The sequence below is a fragment of the Sebastes fasciatus genome, chromosome 4 (genome assembly GCF_043250625.1).
Source record: "Sebastes fasciatus isolate fSebFas1 chromosome 4, fSebFas1.pri, whole genome shotgun sequence".
NCBI lineage: Eukaryota > Metazoa > Chordata > Actinopteri > Perciformes > Sebastidae > Sebastes > Sebastes fasciatus.
Window position 1 is genome coordinate 36,758,602 of NC_133798.1, and position 19,737 is coordinate 36,778,338.

The 19,737-nt window shown below is 42.8% G+C and overlaps 1 protein-coding gene across 10 annotated transcripts in view; it reads right to left on the reverse strand.

The window, feature by feature from the left end:
* Positions 1-19,737, reverse strand: part of ankrd26 (ankyrin repeat domain containing 26) — a 40,522-nt gene that overhangs the window by 1,477 nt on the left and 19,308 nt on the right. For 7 of the 10 annotated variants that reach the window (XM_074633983.1, XM_074633980.1, XM_074633981.1 and 4 more), the window contains 22 exons: positions 18,029-18,210; positions 17,525-17,719; positions 15,602-15,620; positions 15,370-15,511; positions 14,361-14,574; positions 14,044-14,227; positions 12,795-12,941; positions 12,125-12,587; positions 10,539-11,044; positions 10,288-10,440; positions 9,114-9,289; positions 8,789-8,882; positions 8,595-8,624; positions 8,122-8,199; positions 6,552-6,686; positions 6,297-6,409; positions 5,604-5,751; positions 5,209-5,499; positions 4,170-4,405; positions 3,810-4,053; positions 284-329; positions 52-155 (listed from right to left, as the gene is read on the reverse strand). In XM_074633983.1, coding sequence (XP_074490084.1) covers positions 52-155; positions 284-329; positions 3,810-4,053; positions 4,170-4,405; positions 5,209-5,499; positions 5,604-5,751; positions 6,297-6,409; positions 6,552-6,686; positions 8,122-8,199; positions 8,595-8,624; positions 8,789-8,882; positions 9,114-9,289; positions 10,288-10,440; positions 10,539-11,044; positions 12,125-12,587; positions 12,795-12,941; positions 14,044-14,227; positions 14,361-14,574; positions 15,370-15,511; positions 15,602-15,620; positions 17,525-17,719; positions 18,029-18,210 — 3,900 coding nt within the window. Of the gene's footprint in view, positions 1-51; positions 156-283; positions 330-3,388; positions 3,447-3,809; positions 4,054-4,169; positions 4,406-5,208; positions 5,500-5,603; positions 5,752-6,296; positions 6,410-6,551; positions 6,687-8,121; positions 8,200-8,594; positions 8,625-8,788; positions 8,883-9,113; positions 9,290-10,287; positions 10,441-10,538; positions 11,045-12,124; positions 12,588-12,794; positions 12,942-14,043; positions 14,228-14,360; positions 14,575-15,369; positions 15,512-15,601; positions 15,621-17,524; positions 17,720-18,028; positions 18,211-19,737 lie in introns of those variants that run through there. The other 3 variants (XR_012593690.1, XM_074633979.1, XM_074633976.1) reach the window with 3 other exon arrangements.

The following is a 19,737-nucleotide window of genomic DNA, read 5'->3' on the forward strand; positions in this document are numbered from 1 at the left end:
ACTGCGAGTTGCTGCGATGCGCGTTCAGATCATATTGTTCTTCTTTAGTACCTCCAAGTACTGCTGCGTCGCCCTGCTGACGGGGTCCAGCTCCACCCTGGAGGCAGAGCCCACCGGTGACATACGGGCTGAAGCAACATCCAGCTCTGCTGTGGCTGAGGACCAGAGAGAGACCGCCGTTAGCATCACGGAGCAGCAGCTACAAGTCAAACACTGCCACTATCTAATCAATTAAAGACTTTATAAGACCGCTAAGATCTGTTTCCAGCTTCAGTGCACTCACCATTGTTTAATTCCTTTGATATGTTTCTATCCAACTCACTCTGCATCTGGAAAACAAAAGGCAAAGTTGTCGTTAGATTGGAGATCCAATGTTTTGGTGGCAAATATCAGCTAAAAATAAACTGAAAAAAATATGGCCTTAAAAATAAATACTTACACGTTTTAATGAACAGACAAAGAAACAAGGATGATATTTCACCACCAAACACTATACTAATGTAAATGGCAACACATATTATTGACACTTTCATAATGAAAAAAACAAACACTGCAAGAATCAGGACTATGATGTGAAACACAGCAGGACATGCCACGCATGCAAGATCTGCTTTAGTGTCGAGTTTCTGCAGGCTGTCTGATGTTGCCTTTTAAATCTTACTGCAAGTGGCAAAAGCTGAGTCAGTTTGGGTCAACTGGTGTCAGATTCTCCCCAAATGATGCAAATAGTACAAGATGCATTTTTTTTGGTGAATATCTGAATGTCTATATCTTACATTAAAGGGACTGTTTGTAAGAATCAGAAATGTCTTGTTAACAGCGACACCTGTGGCCGTTAAGTCAACGAAAGTCAGCGTCCTGTTGCTCGCGCTTGTGCTCGCTCTACATAGACATGAACGAGCATCGCTCAAAACAGTGAGGAGACACACGTCAGCTAAAAGCACAATATCACTCTATATTTCAGCTGCTTGGCAGTAATGTTAGCTGACCAGACGAAGGTCTCTCCATGAATCAATGCTGATCCTAGTGTTGGCTTTTCCTTCCCTAGCCTCCCGACCGCGGACGATAACGTTTCTCGCTGCGGAGCCCCGTCACTTCACAAAACACGGGAAACCTCTCTCCCGGAGGAGCTGCAGCAGTTATTTCTGCACAAACGTCCACTAGACATTCTCAGAGCTACTAACTCTCCTGCAGTGTGGAGTGTGCGCGCATGCACGTGAGGTAGAGCGAGAACACGCGTGGTGTGTGAGTGAAGGCAAGCAGGCAGAGGAGCAGAGTACAGCAGAGACTCCGGTCCTGGAGACCAAAGCTACGGTCTCCCCCGCGTCCTCCGACCGCGGCCAACACTGTTTAGCAGATGGGCTTCACTAGATACAACTTTGCGGTTTTGGTGCTTCACTGTAGTTTGTATTGGAGTCTGAGTCTGAAAAGCGTAGCCACACGCAGCACACATGGGACACCGACCCGGATTGATTTATACGTGTAAGAAGTGACAAACAGTCCCTTTAAGGAGAAATGTTCTTGATAACTAACTTGTAAAACCATGATGGTCTGCACGCAACATATCGATGACATGATATATATATATATTTTTTTTTAAACATTAACTAAATACCCATTTATTTAGTCTGGCTTTCATGTAGAGTTTTATAATTTTATGGTTTTTATTGTTTATACTTATTTTATTTATCATCATCATTATAGTGTTTATTTTACTCTATTTTATTTAATCAACATTTTATTGCTGATCATTATTATCTTTTATTCTATTTTATTTGATTAAAAATGACATTATTTGATTACAATCTGCTTATTTTGTGTAGTTTCAAAATTTGTATTTATTCGTTTGTATTGTTATTTTTATTTCATTGTATTTTATTTATCTTTTATTATCTTAAACACTCATCTCTTATTGCTTTCTTACTCAATGAACTTTTATCTTGGTTGTTTTGGTGTGCATTAGTCTCTAAATCCATTTTTAACACTCAATCCTCCGTACAGCACCTTCAGTTGCATTTGACTTGTTTGAAAGGTGCTATATAAATAAAGTCTGATTGATTGATTGATGATATTGCTCTGTTAACTGTTATTATTCCAGAATTGTATGTATTTCACTATACATGCACAATTAGATATGCGTGTGTACATATGCAAACATTAAATACATACAGTATATATCTGGTATGTATTTGCTCAATTGTAAAAGTGCTGTATAAGTAAAGTTTTGTTATTATTTTAGTATACACACCTATAGACATGGATATTTCTGGATGGTACAGCTACCTATTATATATTTTGTATTAGTTCAAATGTACATGTTAAAAAAGCTTAAATCAATTCAAAGCTCCTGTACCCTAATGTATTTACTTTAGCTTCATTTGTCTGTTATTAGCCCTTAAATGAAAAGTGAGATCTGTCCATTTTGTAGTTAAACGGTGCCTTTTCCAAACAACATTTTTCTTCACACTGTCTTTGTTGTATGTATAAGGTAAGACACGAGGCTAGTGGGACCAAAATACACTCAACTGCATGGTCGGTATGTTGGTAATATGTATGTAAGCTTGTCACACCTCTCCAATATACACATATAGCACTCTGTCTTGTGCGTTGCACATGTTCAACTGTGTTGTCTTGTATCAGACAATAAATTACTGCATTTTATTCCAATTATTAATTACATCTAGGTAGGCATATATATATATATATAATTAAATTAACTTGTGTGGGGGGCATACTAAAGTCAGCTTTATAATAGACAAATTATTAAAAGTACAAATTACTCTTTAAGAAAGCCACATAATCTCTTCTCTAGCAGTCAACTTCAGAGCATGGAGAGAGTCGACTCAAAGCAGAGAATCAAGGAGGGAGGAGGGTTTGAAGTTTCAGCTGGTTATCATCAGTTATGTGACTAACCGCACGATGCAAAACCCAGGGTTCCTGCACATTTACATTATTTGCAACCTGCAGTTTATTGCCATTAAACCATTAAGTTATGATAATATTTATTATATCAGTTTTGACAATTTGTTATTTCAGTTATAATACCAACTGTGTGAATACTTTAAGTGGGTAATTCCTGTAAGATGAAGCAGCAAGAAGCTCTGCAACAAAGAGGACCACTGTAATAAAAATATATATAAATATAGTTTTCCACTCCAAGATAACTGATTTGATTACAGGATTCATCATTTGAAAAATAAATGCATTCCTCTGAATGCAGTATTGGGAAAGCTCAGTAAATATATATACATATTCTGTAAATTGCAGAATATGTTAAATGCTTTCACATGTTTTGCATGTGAACAGAGCCATACATGTACAGTAGGCCCACAAGCAGGGTGAAGGGAACAGCAGCCAATCAGACACTGAGCTAAACACATCTACACACCTGGTTATGGGTCTGGCTGAAGAAAGGAGAGGTGAGAGACAGACTTTTGAGCTAGAAGCTAAAAAGGAGTGAGAAATAGAAGACAGGTTAGAAGTAAAGTCCCACTACCATAAAGGCTAGAGATCGAGTGAGGGAGAAACAATGTGCAGGAGGAAGAAGAGAAAAAGAACAGGGGGAAGAATGTCTATCTGAAATAACTGATGAGTAATGCCTCAAAAAACTCCCAGATTAATGTCGAACTTGTGTATAAAAAGCAACATCTATGAACAAAACGGCACCAGTTACACAATAACAACGCTGAACACCATGGCGCTATGGAAATGAAAATGGCCCAACGTAAATAAACTTGTCTCCATAAAGAATATTAACACTGTAATCACCGTGTTTGATTTTATTTATTTGATTGAATGACCACACAGACCTTGGCGAGGTAGTCCTCCACCCGGCTGTTCTGCCCGTCAGTGACAGGGCCTCGGAGGGACAGTCCCAGGTTGAGGCTCCTGTTGAGGGGCCCCAGCGAGGCCCCGTAGTGTGCCGGTTGACCCAAAGAGCCCACGTCCAGCGAGGGCCCTCCGAGGCTACCGTTTGCGATGCTGCTGGTGATCAGAGACCTGCTGCGCTCGTTGAGCAACTTGGAATTGGCGTCTGCGAGCCGACCGTTGGCTCTGTGGGGAAAATAATTCATACAATACAATAGTTTGTCACCATCAGCACCGTTTATGTCCGATTACACCAAAGACAGATCCCTCCGTAGAAACTATGAACAACAAGCTGGTCTCACCTGTCTAGTTTGGCAGCCAGGGACTTGCGGAGGCGTAGCTCCTCGGAGTGAAGTTGGCGGTATCGCTCTAGCTCCGTGCGCGTGGAGTCTCTTTGGTTGAGGCTGTCGTGATGGGTGGTGCGGGCCCGGCCCAGTTCCCCCTCCATCTCCCGGATCTTCTGCTCCAGCTGGGAGCGCAGGTTGGCCTCGTTGGTCGCTTTAATCTGATCTAGTGCTTCTTGGGATGCTGCCTGGGACTGAGAGACAAACAGATGTATTAAATCAGGCTTAGTGATGTTTTAATAGACACGTGGACCAAAGCAACTATGTACACGTTCACACAACGATTGAAGGGCGGGTTTATTGTTTTTGAGTTGTTTTTTTATATCATTCTGTAGCTTCCCAGTGGTGTTCCACGTTAGTTTGGATCCGAAAGTCACACAATAACACAAACAAACTACCTGATGGATGCAGCGGTAGACCAGCAGCTCCTGTGTTCCTTGAGGTAAAATGACTGTTTTTGTGAATGGGGTCTGGTCTGGTCTTGAAGACAGCAATATAACGGCTTCAGTTCCTCATCGTAAAGGGCTGTCTGACGGGGTAAAGCTAAAGCAGTGAAAGTATTCTAAATATAGCGAACACTGAAACTGTTATTGATTTTCTTTAGGTGGCTAAAATAAGTTTTTCTACTTCTCCCGTCCACAGCCTCTTTACCTCGCTGTATATTGCGGACTTCAAGACCAGACCAGACTCAATTCACAAAACAGTTATTTTACCTCGCAGAATGCAACCCCACTTTAAAAAGTCTGAACCAACCCGTTCAGTTATTTCCAAACTTAGTACAACTAACTTTGACTCAACTAGTGTAGCGTTCACATTATTCATAACCGTATTGATTTTATATATATACAGTGTATATTCTTTAAGTTTCTTTTATATTTCTGTTTCCGTTGGGCACTCACTCGTTGTTGTAATCGAGTATTTGCTCAGTGATGTGTGTTCAGGCCACTTTGTTCATATTAACCAATAAACTTCATCCAGTTGACAGAGCTTCTTTTACCTGCAGGAAGATGTTGACCTGCTCCAGTTTCTGTTTGAGCTCCTGACGGGCCCTGTCCTCTGCGTCGTGGCGGTACTGCTCCACCTGGCTCTGCTCAATCTGAGCGGCCTCCATTCGGCGTCTCAGGTCCAGCACCTCCTCCTCCAGCTGCCTCTTGCCCCTCTCCAGTTGGTCGTTGCTGCGGCTCAAGCTCTTCAGGGAGGACAGCTGATCCTTGAGGTCGCCGTTCACCTTCTCTAGCTGGCTGCGACGGGACCCTTCCTTCTCCAGCTGCACCTGCAGATCGTCCACCTGGTAACGCGAGAAAGACAGAGGACATGTTGCTCAAGAGAAAGTTTCAAACTCTACTACTAGTAACAGACTGTATATTACGTGGGGACACCACACAGACAAACCTTTTCTTTCATTCGTCCAAAGGCACTGTCGGCCTGGGTGTGTCTGCCTTGGTCCATCCGTAGACTGGTCATAGGAGAGCCAAACTCAGCTCCGCCTGTGTCCTGATCCCGCAACTTCTTCTTTGCAGTCTTCAATAAAGTACGCAACCTTAAACACATATGCACAAATACTATAAGTAAACAAAGCGAGTGTCTAATACAAACCTGTCCTCTGAAGACCAGCTAACAACCCAGAATTAAGTAATGACCTAATACACATGGCTTTGCTCAGAGACTATAGATCAGCTTGACCAATGATATGCAAATATATCCATTATTAACAGTATTATTATTCATATACTGCACAAAGTTACAACCAGTTTTGACAACTTGCAACTCATTTATACTAAATGTGACAAATTCAGATTAAAAAAAACATCAAAACACACAAACCTCAAAGGCAAACTCAAAATCCCTCAAAGGGCACACAAAAAACAAAAACACCAGACAAACACAGGGACTGTGTGGACTTATTCAAATGAAACCCTCACACCAGATACACACATTGGTGGAGCACCAGGAGCCACGTAAGCTGGAAAAGACTGCGCTCTACTGGATCTCAGTTGTGTCTAAACAGTAGGAGGAAGTTACTGCCGTGGGTGAGGAGGGTGCGAGGAGGAGGAGGAGGAGGAGGAGGAGGAGGCTAGGAGTCACCTGTACATTTCTTTCTGTAGATCTGTGTTTCTCTTCATCTCTTGATCCAGCCGCGTGTCTACAGCCTTCTTCTGCTCCGCTATCTTCTTGGCTTTCTTCTTTTCTATATCCATCTGGAACACAGGCATCAGGTCGATAACTCTTGAGACCCAAACTATGGTATCTTATGATCAGTGTGGGGGGGGGGGGGGGATTGGATGTTTAACTCAATATATACAACATCAGCCTGCATATGAAATGCATCACTATGATCACCTGGGTGCTCAAGTCTCCTTTCTCCTTTTCAAGCTCCGCCAGGCGCAGTCCCAACTTAGAGCGGCTCTTCAGCTCCTCCTCCCACATGGCCTGAGAGTCCTGGGCTGTGTGAGACAGCATGCTTTGCTTCTGGACCTATGAAAGAGAAAGACGGACGCAAGGACTTCAATTATCATACATATACATATTATAAAAAGGTTCCTGTCAGCTTGCTCAAAATGTCTTTTAAGGAAACTTAAGAAGGCAAAAGGTCCTGCCAAGGTCTTGTTCATCACTTTCACCGAGGAGCAATAGAAAGCATCCTGACCAGAAACATTACAAACTGGCGTGGGAATATCAGGGCCCAGTACAGGAGGGCTCTGCAGCAGGGGATTAAAACCACCCAGAACGTCATTGGCACCCATCTACCAAGCATCAGTGACATGGTGAAAAGAGGTGCCTGCAAGGAGCCCAAAGGACATTAAAAAACAATACCCACCCCAGCCACAGGCTGTTCACCGTACTTCAGAGGTATCCGCTGCCGTACTACGGCACGACTATAGAGCAGCTTTTCCGGCAGACTCATCAACTCATCCTCCACACTACACTTCAAAAAGCAGTTTTGCTTTTATGTATTTCTTATGTAGCAAAATGGGACTACAGCTGCATTTTGTTGCGCAACCGTGTTGCACAATGACAATAAATTAATTAATGAAATAAATTCATGATCACCTGTGAGGGAACTCTGTCTCAAATATGTGGCCCTATTTTGCATTTGTTTAACCTGATCTATTTCTTTATTAGAATGTATCAGTAAGAGAAAGTCTGAGAAGAGTAAAACGTGCACTTGGTTCTTATTTTCCAGAAAGGGAAACTATTTGCTTCAATAGTTTATTTTTGGCCTACTTATTGATATTGTTGTACACTGCACTGCTTCAAGACACATTTACAATCAAAACGTCATTGGCTTCGTCGGTTTCAAATGTTTATTTGGGGACTAGAAGAAAATAGGACTCAATGGAATCAACGCATTGACTAACATTAATTCTCTGCTTTAACCTGTCCTCCTGTCCAAAATAGTTTGTCCAACGCTTCCCTTTTTTCAAATAGGGCTACTCGTCTGTTTTATGTGTGAATTCAAAATTGTGTGGTATTCTACTACTACTAATGTTTTTTATTGTCTGTAACGGTTATTTGTTGTATGTCTGAAACTTTAACTTTAATGTGCTGGTGCTGTCTTGGCCAGATTTCTTTTTATCTCAATGAGGCTTTTCCTGGTTAAATTCATTCTAAATATTATTAAAAAAAACCAACTCTAATAGCGTTGTTTTCATAAAAAACATGCTTCAAAAGAGTTTGATTATTTCTCTTTAGGTTATAATGACAAGGGGAAATTTGTCTATCACGGTCGCAAACATTTCTCAGATCACTACTTTCCTCATTTGGCAAGTTACTCAGAAATGTAGGAACTCCCTGCTCGGACTGGTCTCAGGTGAATTACATACACTAAGACTAGAAAAGAAGATGAAAGTAAGAAATGGAAAACTGAGCTGATGGTTTTCTTAGTGAGGAAACAAAATATGCCACCAACCTCTCGATTGAGTTGGTCTTCCAAAGTCATCTTACTGCTTTGGAGGTTTGTAACCAAGTCCTCCAAATGACCTCTGACCTACAGAAATAAGAAGAGCATTGAAAAAAAAAAAATTAAGGAGGGTTTTTGTTTGTGTTGCTTTTGTCTTTTGTTTATCATTTTAGAAAGTTGAGAAGACTCTTTGGACTAAAGGAAGTAACATGCATCATGCAGCTGGAGACAAAGAGGAGAGAAAGACCCAACGTACCAAGATCAGGCTAAAGGGAGGAAACACAATTTGATGTCACCAAGAAAAACCCAAACCGACGCAAAGCTATTGCTTCTCCTCCGTACGTTTGGATTTCTGGTCTAGCAGCTTGTGCAAAAAGTCCACAAAGCCCAAGTGCATTTCATTGTGTAAATTGATAAAATATGATTTTATATACAGAGGTAAACCCACACAGAGAAACTAAGCCTACATCCACAATACCAACCCCTCCTCCTGAAGGCGAGCAGTCAGATAGCTGGAAAAAGATTGGATACCTTAAAATATAACAGTGACTTCACAACGTAAGGTCAGCTATTTGATGTCACAAGAGATACTTTACTGGGATATTGTATTTTGATATGGCGCCACCGAGATCCTGTGTAAAGTGGGAGTGTGTGATTTTAGCTCTGCAGCACTCACCATGGCAGATTCCTGAACCCCTTTCTGAAGCGCATCAATTTTGTTGGACTGTTGCTTTGCAGCAGCTTCCAGCCTGGCGTTCTCGATCTCCAGCCTGATGTGACATCATAAACATTCATACACGGTGTACTAAAACATATCTAGACTCATGGCTGACAACACGTTTAACACATTAGTGAATATATAAGTGTTTCTGTATTGTGGAGTTTTTGAGCTTAATTTGACATGATTAATTTTGTTTATGTGGTATTTAATAAAATAAAATAAATTGATTGATCTTTTAATCTCAAGTGTGTGTGTGTGGACAGCATGTGTCTGTACATACCTTTGCACAGCTTCCTCCAGCTGTTTGATGGTGGTATCAGAAGCTGCCGCGGCGGACAGCACCTCCTGGTGTTTCTGAGCCGCAGTGGTGAGTTGCTTTTCCCTTTCATCGAGACTGCTCTTCAGACCGTTGATCCGTCTCTCAGCCTGCACATGCTGGTCTTCGCTTTCCTCCAGCTGTATGACAGAGACAAAGCGCCTCATCAGCAATGCTAACAGTGGACTTAACTGTAAGTTCGGTGAACATGCAGGCTGAAAATGTTTGCCGCTTATGACCAACTGCTCTATCATGTAAAAATTGTGATAAGGAGCCATCTAATTTCAGTACAGCTTAAAGCGTTTGCTTCCAGGGCTGTCAAAGTTAACACGATAATAACGTGTTAACGCAAATTGGTTTTAACGCCACTCATTTCTTTAACACATTAACGCAACTTGCGATTTTTAGGGCTCAATTTTAAAGCTAGAGTGGAGATACTGACATACAGGCATAATATGAAACTAGATAAACCTAAGGAATCCATCGGTACCAACCATGTCATACTAGCTTTTAGTGAAGGAGGCTAAATAACGCTTTCTAAACTTTCTCTAAATTTTGGCAAGGAAAAACTGTCATGGCCATTTTCAAAGGGGTCCCTTGACCTCTGACCTCCAGATATGTGAATGAAAATGGGTTCTTATTGGTTTACCACAAGTCTCCCCTTTACAGACATGCCCACTTTATGATAATCACATGCAGTTTGGGGCAAGTCATAGTCAAGTCAGCACACTGACACACTGACAGCTGTTGTTGCCTGTTGGGCTGCAGTTTGTCATGTTATGATTTCATTATTATTTTATGCTAAATGCAGTACCTGTGAGGGTTTCTGGACAACATCTGTCATTGTTTTGTGTTGTTAATTGATTTCCAATAATAAATATATACATACATTTGCATAAAGCCGCATATTTTCCCACTCCCATGTTGATACGAGTAAGAAATACTTGACAAATCTCCCTTTAAGGTACATTTTGAACAGATAAAAAATGTGCAATCATCACAATTAACTATTGACAATCATGCGATTAATCGCAATTAAACATTGTGATGAATGACGGCCCTATTTGCGTCATAATCATGAACACAGCAGGAATCACAGATGTAGTGAGAATATGCTGCCACATGGTGGCAGTGTTACCTTTCCTCTGAGCCTGTCCAAGTCTTTAAAGAGCCGAGCCTTCTCCTCCTCCAGGTCATTGCGATAGCGCGTGTTGACCTCCAGAGAAGCCTCGCTCATCGACAGCCTCTTGAGGGAGTCAGCCAGCTCCTGCTGCAGCTGCCTCAGACTAGTCTGTGCTCAGACAGAATCAGAAGAAAACAGGGTTTGATTAGATATAAAAGGGAGATCCTCAGGTAATCCTCTTACACCCAGCAGAGTTCTAATCTTACCTCTCTGTCGGTCTTGTCTTCCTCTAACTTGTAGATCTGATCTCGGAGATCAGCGGCCTTACCGGCGAGCTCCTTATTTCTTTCCTCCACTAGCTGTACTCTCTCTTCGCTGTCAGAGCGCAGCTTGGACAGAAGGTCACTGAAGCGCTCTTGGGCTTCTGTCACAGCGTGTTCCTTCGCAACGCCTTTGTTTTGGGCCTCCTCAAGCTGTTGCCGGAGCAGCATGCCCTCACTCTGGGTCTGGGCTAGCCGCTCCTGCGTGGCCTCTTGGCGTGCTCCGGCGCGGCTGCTCAGCTCCCTCTCGGCCTGCAGAGACGCTTCTAGCTCCTTGACGCGAACGGCCGCCTGGTCCTTCTCCCTTTGCAGGACGTCCAGCAGCAGGCCTTTCTCCGTCAGCTGTAGCGTGGCCCGATGAACTTCATTCTCCATGCTGTTCGCGCGAGTCTCTGCCTTGGCCAGCTTCTGGGACAGGCTGCCGACCGCCTCACGTTGACCGGCTGCATCACCTGTAGAAATAAAAACCCTTGGGAGTTACAAACAAGCTTCCAGTTCAGCGAAAAGGATTGCAGGATAAAATGATCATTACAAAAGGCTGCTTATACAATTAAATACAAGCCACTGCAACCAGCACAGACCACAGCAGTTCAGACCCAGACAGAGCGTCCCGTTCAACAGCCACTCAGTATCACGGTAAAGACTGGTTCTGTGAAGTTGCACCCCAAATTGTTTTATTTTAAACACAGGAAAAAGTATGCTGACATAGGCAACCGGATCAACTGAAATAGTTGACAGTAATATTATGTTTGATAAATTGATGACTTTTAGTATTGTTTGCAGTCACACTAATTGAAATTGAATCAATTAAAATCTGCTACAGTCGAGCCCTTTTCTCTTGCTCTCCCCTTAAATGGATATGCATGAAGAAAAGAAGCACATTTTATGAATTATACATAACACCTCTTCTTAACATACAGCGAGCGAGCAAACATTGGTGAATGGAGCGCGGAAAACTGTCCAGATATACTACGAGCGATGTCGCAGCACGAGAAGGGGGATGAGATTCGCCATTGTTATTTCTCCCTCTGCAAATGAGTCATTGTCTGAGATATTTATTCAGAACTACCGTAATATTCTTAAGTTAGCTGAATGATTCATTTTTGTGAATTGCACTCTGTGATATTTTATATAGGCTTACCATTATATAAAGAGTGATATTGATTAACTGTCAGTTACTGTCAGCGTTGATTTTGACCAGTGAAAATAGGTCGGAGTTGGAGCAGGTGCGCAAAACTTCACAAAAACAGAGCCAGGGCGAGCGTTTTTTCAAACAAGCGACACGTCGCTTTGCCTGTTTGCTGACGCACGGAGCACGTTAGGACATCTTCATTGGGAAAAACTTAAACAAACTGATGTTCGCTCATTTGCTCATTCGTATCGCGTCCAGTTAGGAAGAAGTGGAAGGTGCACCTTAGAGTACAAACGGCTCTTCCAAGCTGTTTGATAATAACTTTCATGTCTCTAAGGGGGGAATGTTGTCTGAAACAAGGCACAAAAACACTTGGCCATCCATTCCTACCACTACTAACCTGTGAGTCTGTCTTTGAGCCACTGGTGTTCCTCTTTCTCCCGGAGCAGAGCCCTCTCTGTGTCGTTGTGAGCCGTCAGGCAAAGCTCGGCCTCCTTCACGGCTCCGGCCAGGCGGACACGAGTGGACTCGACCTCTGCGTCCAGCGTTTCGCGAGTCTGCCGCTCATTTTCCAGACGGCTCGTCGTTATAGCTAACTCGGACTTCAGGGTGGTCACCTGGTTATTGCAGGTGAAGACAGTCTGGGTCAGGGCTTCGCTGTTGAATTTGAGATCTCGCCGAGCATCTTCTAGCTGTTCCTTGAGGGCCTCGTTCTCTTCCAAAATGTGGCTCTCTTTGAGGCTGCTGTTGGCGTTGGAGCGCTCCAGGTCTGTTCTCAGGATGATCAGCTGCTCCTGTAAGGCAGCAATCTGCTGGAGCAACTCCCTCTCCCTGTCACTGGCCTCAGTGAGCTGAGACAAGGCCTAAGAACAACAGAAAGAAACAGGTTAAGATCGCCTCGAGGCGGGAGGTTTTCTTTTCTGTAGTATTTATTCCCAAAATGTACATTTTCAAAGCCTTAGAGCTACCGAACATTTTTCTGTTAAGCCACAATATCAATGGGAGCAAACTGTAAGAATCTAAATCTAAAACCAAAACTAAAATGATGGCTGTCACTCTGTGAGGATTACCTCGTTGCTTCTGCTCATGTTTCTTTTGTTCTCGTCCTGTATCTCTTGCTGCTTTCGAAGATGGCCGTTGAGCAGATTCTCCTGCAGCGTCCGAGCGTTGCGCTCCTGAGCCAGCAGCCTCTGGGTCTCACTGTGGTCTTCTTCAAGCTGGTTGGCAGACATATAACACGTTTATGTAACAATTATATAAACACCAAACAACAACTGGACAAGCTAGATACTGATAAAATACTCAGAAGCATCTCATCACCAAAAAATTCCAAATAAATGCCCTATAATGAGTTATTACTTATCGTACAAATACAAACTGTATGTGAAATGATCTACACAAAAAAGCTAAGTTAACTTAAAGGAACAGTTTGGATGTTTTGAAGTCGGGTTGTACAGCAGTAGATGACGGTCAACACGTCCCCAGTTTGGAGAAACAGGCAGAAGTACAGACACCGGGAGTAAAGCCATAAACTGCTGTTGACGAGGCCGGCAGCAAAATGTATTTTAGCCACCTAAAAAAAATCAATATCAGTTTAAAGGGACTATTTGTAACTTTTTAAGCGTATAAATGTAGCGGGTCGCCACACATGCACGCTCGCATATGCGCGTTCGCGTGTGGCCGCTGCCTCTCCTCCTCTGCCTGCTTGCCATCACTCAGAGAGCGCGCGCGTTCTCGTTCAGCTCGCACCACCTCTAGACGTGAACGCGCGCTCACTCCACACTGCAGAAGAGTTAGTAGCTCTGAGAATATCTAGTGAATGTACAGTGGACGTTTGTGCAGAAATAAATGCTGCAGCTCCTCCAGACCAACAGAGGTTTCCCGTGTCTTGTGAAGTGACGGAGCTCATCAGCGAGTAACGCTATCGTCTCGTTACCTACCGGGTGCCGGTGTCTCCTCTGCTCTCTCCGGCTGCGGGCGGAGAGAGCAGGGAGACACGGTGCAGAGCTCCGCTGCATCAGCCTTCGCAGAGGCAGGAAAAGCCAACACTAAGATCAGATCTAAATCATGTTCATGGAGAGACCTTCGTCTGGGGGGTGTGCTGATCGCCATCTACTATAGGTAATACACTTACTTTGGATAAGTACCTCATACAACACCACTTCAAGAAAATCAGAACTATCCCTTTAATATCAAGACAGCCATACCACATTATTAATACAACATCAGCCAACATCAACACAATGAAAACAGCACAACAAAATCACTGCACACTTTGGACAAAAATAAACAAAACAAAAGAGGTTTAAGCGGGAGTACCTGTTTCATGCTGTTGACCAGCGTTCTCATCTCCAGCTCCAGATTCCTGAGGGTGAGCTCCACCTTCTGCCTCTCCTGAACCTCCAACTGATGCTGCTCCTCCGTCCTCCTCAGCTTATCTCTGGTTGAGTTGTACATCATGGTGGCGTCGTGGCGATTTTCCTGCTCCTGTTTCAGCTGGAATCTACACAAAGTTTCAAACATAATATATATACACAATACACAATATACACAAAATATCAAGTCAATAAGCAAAAAAAAAAGGAAATCCATACGATGCACAAAATATGAGAAGAGAGACCAAGACCAGTTCTCACTTGAGGTTTGTGACTTCGGTCTGCAGCTCCAGCTGGTTGCGCTCCAAGGCAGATTTAAAATCTTTAACTTCCTCCAGAGAGCTCTTCAACTCCGCCCTCTCTGTTTCCAGCTTGCTCACCTTGTCCGCCAGGTACCCGTGGCGACTCCTCGCCTTTTGGATGGAGCGCTCATATTCGTGGAAAATGTTCTGCAGCTTCACCATGCTTCTCGAGTCTGTGAGATATAATAAGGCAAGATCTTGCTTTCAAAGGTAGATTATGTACACGTATCTAACTATAAAGCAAGGAATCTGTCTGTCTGTCTTTCCTTTGCATATTTCGAGAACCATTCATCCGATTCCGAACGACCTGGAGTCAACACCAGCAGATGGTCAGCTGGAAGTAGAATCAAACCAGAGTGTATTTCACCGGTGTGACCGTTAGACAGCCGCTACCCGTGCGTGTTTTTCCCCCATAAGTAAGACTGTATTTCCCTAGTGTAAGACTTGATACTAACTTAGTACACTAATAAAATTTCCGCCAGCAAAATACCTCCGCTAATTATATCAATGCTCAACTTTATAACTGCAGTGGTTATGTAAAAGCAAGTGACGAATACGCCTATTTGGAAATTACCTCCGCTGAGCGTATTTCACCGATGTTTCTGACCGCAAGTAACCGCAACCTGGGTGTTTTTTCCCATGAACTAGAGCGTATTTCAGCAGTGTTTCTGACCGTGAGTAACCACGACTTGGGCGTGCGACGCATCTATGTCATGGCAGGTGTATTGCTCAGGACCCAAGGAAGTGTTGAGTGTGAAGTCGTTTGTACAAGCGGTTCTTTGATAAAGCTGCAAGCAGCATCTCCACAGGTCGCGCATTCAGCCTGCTCTAAACAGGCATGTTCTGAACAAGAACTGCACTAGTTTTGCAAATTAGATGATGAACTGATCAAGTAACAAAGTCCTAAAAAAGAGGAAATAATGACTTATTATTACATAATTAGCATTTGAATCAGGTTGAATCAGTACCCAAAGTGGCTGAGTCCAGCTTCTGGACGAGGAGGGATGCGTGACGATAGCCTGAAGTGGGAGAGTCGATGTCGTCTGTGGCCGTGTCGGACGACTGAGTGACTTCATCAAAGTCTTCTGCCATCTCCTCTTCTTCAGCGTTCTGAATATGGAAACAAACTATTATTCAGTTTCTCATTCTGTATCGTGTACTCAAACTTCCATCCGGTTACTAACTGCCTTTGTGTTTTACCTCGTTTTTCTGTTGTCCACTGGTTGGAAACCGGAACACAACAAAAAAAAACAGGGAAGAAAAACAGTTAAAAAAAAGTTATTTGGAAAACTTATGTGCATGTTTCTCAAGAGAGGAGAGCTGTATTGAAGAGTTGCTGGAAGTTTAATGGTATAATGCAGTATACTCTTCATTTTTTTTTTTTTTAAATCAGTGGTTAGTCATGCAGCTATGCGGAGAGGAAAATTATTAAAATCAAGAAGAATTGCTTCCTACTGATCACCCACCACCAGTAGTGTAAAGGTTTGTTTGGACTGAATGCAAAGCAAAGTTCTACCTCGGTTTGTTCAGTAGAAGTCTGTGTTTATTCATCACAAACCACCGATGCACAAACATCTAGATCATGTTTGTGCATTGGTGGAGTGTCAGGGGTGTCAAACGCGCTCCCCAAGGGCCAGAACCGTCCCGCCAAAGGGTCCCACTGGATGACTTTGCAAAGTGTGAAAATTGCAGAGAAGTCATTAATTCCAATTTTCCAATAACATGCACTGCTATTTCTATTTGTCCACTGGGCGTAATTTTACTGGCCCAGCCCACTTGAGATACAATTAGGCTGTGATTGGCTCATGAACTAAAGTGAGTTTGACACCCCTGGAGTTGATGGCAAGTTTAGATTCTAAACTTACCAACAACTCCAGTAGTTTTTCTTATGTTCCTCCTGTTTCTCTCCTTTTTTCTCTTCCTTTTGTATGTTCATTAAAGGGACTGTTTGTAAGAATCAGAAATGTCTTGTTAACAGCGACACCTGTGGCCATTAAGTCAACGAAAGTCAGCGCCCTGTTGCTCGCGCTTGTGCTCGCTCTACATGTTTCTTTTTAATCTTTATTTCATTCAGGGGGAGGTTCACTGAGAGCAATAGACATGAATGAGCATCGCTCAAAACAGCGAGGCGACACACGTCAGCTAAAACCACAATATCACTCTATATTTCAGCTGCTTGGCAGTAATGTTAGCTGACCAGACGAAGGTCTCTCTATGAATCAATGCTGATCCTAGTGTTGGCTTTTCCTGCCTCAGCCTCCCGACCGCGGCCGGAGGGAACAGGGGAGACACCGGAGTGTTGGTCGGAGACGATAACGTTTCTCGCTGCGCAGCCCCGTCACTTCACAAGACACGGGAATTATTATTTCTGCACAAACGTCCACTGTACATTCACTAGATATTCTCACAGCTAAACTAACTCTTCTGCAGTGTGTAGTGTGCGCGCATGCACGTGAGTTGAGCGAAAGAGTGAGAAGTGTGTGAGTGAAGGCAAGCAGGCAGGCAGAGGAGCAGAGTACAGCAGAGACTCCGGCCCTGGAGACCAAAGCTACGGTCTCCCCTGCGTCCTCCGACCGCGGCCAACACTGTTTTGCTTCACTGGATAGAACTTTGCGGTTTTGGTGCTTCTCTGTAGTTTGTGTTGGAGTCCGAGACCGAACAGCGTAGCCACACGCGAGCGCGCATGGGACACCGACCCGCAATGATTTATACGTGTAAGAAGTTACAAACAGTCCCTTTAAAGAAAAATTTTCTTGATAACTACCGTATGACGGTTTGCACGCAACATATCAATGATATGTTTTTTTCTTTTTTTTTCTCAACGTAAACTAAAAACCCATCTATTTAGTCTGGCTTTTATTGTGTTGGAGTCTCGTCTGAACAGCGTAGCCACACGCGAGCGCGCATGGGACACAGACCCGCGCAATTATCTTTGATTTTATCCATTTTTCATTTGCTCTCCCGCGAGCGAATATGTGACTTTTCACACTTCTTTCCATCGACTTTGTGCGCAGTTGTGCTGCCTGTAAAATTCACTTTGCGTTCAGTCTAAACACACCTTACGAGTCAGTGACAAGAGAGGTGAAATTGAAATACCAAAAAAGTGGCATACTGCATATATACCTTCCTTCATCGTCGGACACTTCACTTAAAGTGCTATCATCAAACACAGAGAGAGGATCTCCATTGACATGGGTGTTGGTCTGAGGGGCTCTGCAGCGCTGGGCCCCTCTGACCAGCTCCGGCTGTGAGGGCTCCACTACAGCGTGTCCCTGCTGTCTGTTGCTATTGTAGGTCTGCACTGCTGCCCCGTTGGTGCTATGGAGAGCAATAAACCTGATAGTCAATAAGTTGTGTGACATCTACACTTTGGGGCCCTTTGGAGGTGAAGGAAACCTCGTTAAATTGCATCAACGAAATAAAGTTTAGACTCGGCTCTTTTCTCCTGAATGCATGAAAAATAAATGAGAATTTATCAAAAAGAGTCTTATTAACTACACACACACAAACACACACACACAGGCACAAAAACAAAATATTTTCTTGCAGATAATATCTGACTGTTGTTGTTGTTGTTGTTCTGAAATTGTAATTAATGCGACTGAAAATGTCCAAAATGCTGCATACCTCTTGGTGGCCACAGGCTGCTGCTGTTCCTGGTGAATTGCTCCAGCTTGACTTGACAGGGATCCTAACCTGGTCTCAGGTTTCTCAGTACGCATTTCTTCCAGTGCCGTTCCACCGGTATGCCAGGAAGAAGTGGATGGTTGTTGCACCTCCGTTGCCGTCTGTGTCGTCTCTTTGCCAACCTGAAAAGACAAGTAAATATTTGATAACCGGTCACAGATTATTCCTAACTGAAACAGGTTGGGGCCAGCCTTTTTAGGATGCGTTCTGGAGCAGGGACTAGTACACTTTGTCATACATAATTTAGTGTCACCCCTCCCCTTCGGAGACCTAACACCTTAGTGTGGTTACTCTATTTGACATGGTAATTTCAGTTAATTATAAGGATGCACAATTCCATACATTACAATGCTTTCTGTGGCATACCTGAACTGAGACAAATCTCATCAGTTTTGGACAGTCTGATATGAATGGTAAACATCCAAGAACTAGAAGAGACAGTGTTCCTCCCAACAATAAAACTACAATCTAAAGAAAGTAGAATTTAATTTGTTTTACTAATTCCACATGAGCTCAACACTACAGTATTATTATCTCTTAAAGTATTATCTCTAGCCGTTCATACTGTATGTTATTTTAGTTACATTAGTCGTTCTCTCTGTGAATTAAAATGCCAAACTCTGTAGCAACTTCTATGCTTTCTTTCCAAAGAGATATCAAAACACTGAACAAAAGGCTGGCCAAAAAAATAAATCTATCCATCCCCGTATGTATAAAGACCAACTTAAGGGAATACTTCCAGCCATAAAATGACCATTTGTATATCAATTACTCACCCCGTGTTACCTTGAATTCTTCAAGAAAACGTGTTACTGAAAATAGTTTTTCTCGCATGCCTCCACGGGGAAAACTCTCAGACAACTCGTGCAGTATGATCCAAATCGTATGCTCACTACTTCCCAAACACATGCATCTTTGATAAAACCTTACTATTTAATACATTAACGCATAAACAGTCTCATGCAAAGATTTTTTTCTAAAATTCAAGGTAACACGGGGTGAGTAATTGATAAATAAATGGTTGTTTTTGTGGGTAAAGTATCCCTTTAAGTGCAGCATGCATGAAAAGCAAAACAAAATTCAGCAATTGGCATCACAACTGCACTTCTTTTTTGGGGAAAAGAAGGCTATTATTTATACAATCTTCACACCACATGACCTAGAAAGAGAAAGTTTACATAACAGAACCTATTCAATGTAAAGATACATGCAAGGTCCATGCATGATGAAGGACAAGTCACTACTGAAGAACACATAAGACTGATGGTTGTTTAGTTTTGGACAATCAAGAATGCCAACCAACATTTTTTTTTTAACTGCATGTAAGTACCAAAGGTTACTTGAGTGCAGAGCAAATGACCTTCAACAAATGGTTGTGGTAGTTTGATTCTACATATTAGTTAAACGGACACAACAATGTGAAGAGAAACATGCAAGATAAACTCTTCTACTTGAAATCAAACCTAAAGGGAAAAAAAAACATAAAGACATGGAAACCACTGACAGAAAGAAATAAGATGAGGTAATGGTGTATGGGTAGTTCAGGCCCTTTGAAACAGACAATTAAAAGAAATGAAATTAATCACATGGATGAAAAGAAGAGAAAGAGAGGCGATGAAGAAGGGACTGTTAGGAGGGGCGGCTGTCCT